Raw genomic sequence first — 1,966 nt, forward strand, 5'->3', positions numbered from 1 at the left:
GGCAAAAATCTGGGTGCGAGGCTGCTCTGCCACCCAGCTCATCGGACTAAGTCCGTGGGTCCCTGCGGAGGAAAATGAGCTCAGCCGGAGACAGGAGCAAACTGCAGAAGATCCAAGTTTATTGCGCAACAGGTTCAAGGCGAGATTGAACAGTGAGAAAGGGTGACATGAGTTTTTGAAACTCCCTCCATGTCCCAGAATACAGTGCAAAACACGTCATGAATACATTAAAGAGAGGTTTGGTTACACAGATTACATCATGAATATATTAAAGGGAGGTTGGGTTACACAGATTAACATATGGAGGAGGGAGGGGGGAATATGCAGAGCTACACCGGATTAACATAAGGAGGAGGGAGGGGGGAATATGCAGAGCTGGAGATATGCACAGATAAACACTTCCTGGGGATGAGAAAACAATAGTCCCAAATATGCATAGTCTGGCACCTGACATTGCCTGGAGGAAAGGCTGATCAGAGCAATTTGAAAGGATTAGGGTCTTGACACCTTGCTTGAGGGATTATGCTGGACAGGGGAGATGTGATGGAGTCCTAGGGTAATTGAGCAAACTGGCACGCTGATTTTCTATGAATTTTATAGATTTTAGTCCCTTTTGACATTGACAATTGGAAATAAATTGATATATTGTAGCGAAGAAGAAGGTGAAGAAGACATGCCCCCCCCCTTCCGTAACAACCGCTTGATTATATAATGGGGCATGTTCTGTTTTAACACTTTTTCACATATGGCTGTTTGATTTCAAACCTTGATTTTATACTAATTGAACTCTAGATGCTGTTTTCTTCTGTCTTTTCTGTTTAGTAAAAACTGGTTTCGCATTATGTGACTTAGAATGATTTCTGCAGTCTTCCAGGTTAGTTTAACGTTGGATTCTCATGCCTCTGCCATAGGAAACCTCTGAATCAAACCGAGGGAGGCAGAACATCCTCTGCTACAAAAGCATGCGTCTAGATCTGCTTTTTGCCTTTTCCCAAACGTATCACTCAGGGGCTTCATCCTCACCGGTGCTTTCCCCCCTGGATAAATAATAGGGGGTCGGTCCTCACCACTAAGTGGCCAGGGGAGGGCCACACTTTTTAACAGAGCCCCCTCTGGAATAAAGCACCGGCCACTGACACGTTCAGGGAACCGGAGTCCGGGCCGGGGGGGGGGATCACGGGGCTGCCATCCCACCCCCCGAGTCACCCCGTCGGGATGCCCGGGAAGGGGGGGGGGTCTTCCGAGGCCCCGCCCCGCGCAGAGAGGCCTCCCGGGCGGAGCGAAGGGGCTCCCGGCTCTTTTTCTCGGGAGAGAGGCAGCGGCGAAGCCCCGCTCTCTTCCGCGGAGGGCGGCGCCTCCACCCGGAAAGGCGCCTCCCTGGGCCGTGGGCGCCTGGGCGAGGGGCGGAGCCGGCGGGCGGCGGGAGGCGGCGGAATTGGAAGCGGCGTCGCCAGGCGAGGGCCAGCCATGAGGGCCGCGGCGCTGCGGGGCCGCCCGGGAACCAGCCCCAGGGACGCATGGAGGCCGAGCCGAGAGGCCGCAGGTGGAAAGGAGACCGGCGCGGCCCTGGCCAGGCTGGCCTGAGGCCCTCAGCTGCTCCCAGTGGTAATCACTCGCCCCCAGGCGGGCGGGCGGGCGGGCGGGAATGGGGGGAGATATACACACACACACACACACATAGAGATATGTTGCAGATAGGTCAAAACAAAAAAAATTCCTTCCAGTAGCACCTTAAAGACCAACTAAGTCAGTTCTTGGTATGAGCTTTCGTGTGCATGCACACTTCTTCAGATACACACTAAAGAAGTGTGCATGCACTGTATCTGAAGAAGTGTGCATGCACACGAAAGCTCATACCAAGAACTGACTTAGTTGGTCTTTAAGGTGCTACTGGAAGGAATTTTGTTTTGTTTTGAATAGAGATATGTATATGTGTGTGTGCTTAACTATATACGGTGCGTGTTTA

General features: G+C 52.4%; 1 protein-coding gene across 1 annotated transcript in view; it reads left to right on the forward strand.

Moving 5' to 3' along the window:
- The first annotated feature begins 1,444 nt into the window (after window positions 1-1,444).
- The window catches only part of BARD1 (BRCA1 associated RING domain 1), a 57,725-nt gene continuing 57,203 nt past the window's right edge, over window positions 1,445-1,966 (forward strand). The window contains 4 exon segments of the mRNA XM_081917834.1: window positions 1,445-1,492; window positions 1,495-1,547; window positions 1,549-1,581; window positions 1,583-1,605. Coding sequence (XP_081773960.1) covers window positions 1,468-1,492; window positions 1,495-1,547; window positions 1,549-1,581; window positions 1,583-1,605 — 134 coding nt within the window. The 5' untranslated portion in view covers window positions 1,445-1,467.

Source organism: Podarcis melisellensis, assembly GCF_964234715.1.
Source record: "Podarcis melisellensis genome assembly, chromosome: 1".
Taxonomy (NCBI): domain Eukaryota; kingdom Metazoa; phylum Chordata; class Lepidosauria; order Squamata; family Lacertidae; genus Podarcis; species Podarcis melisellensis.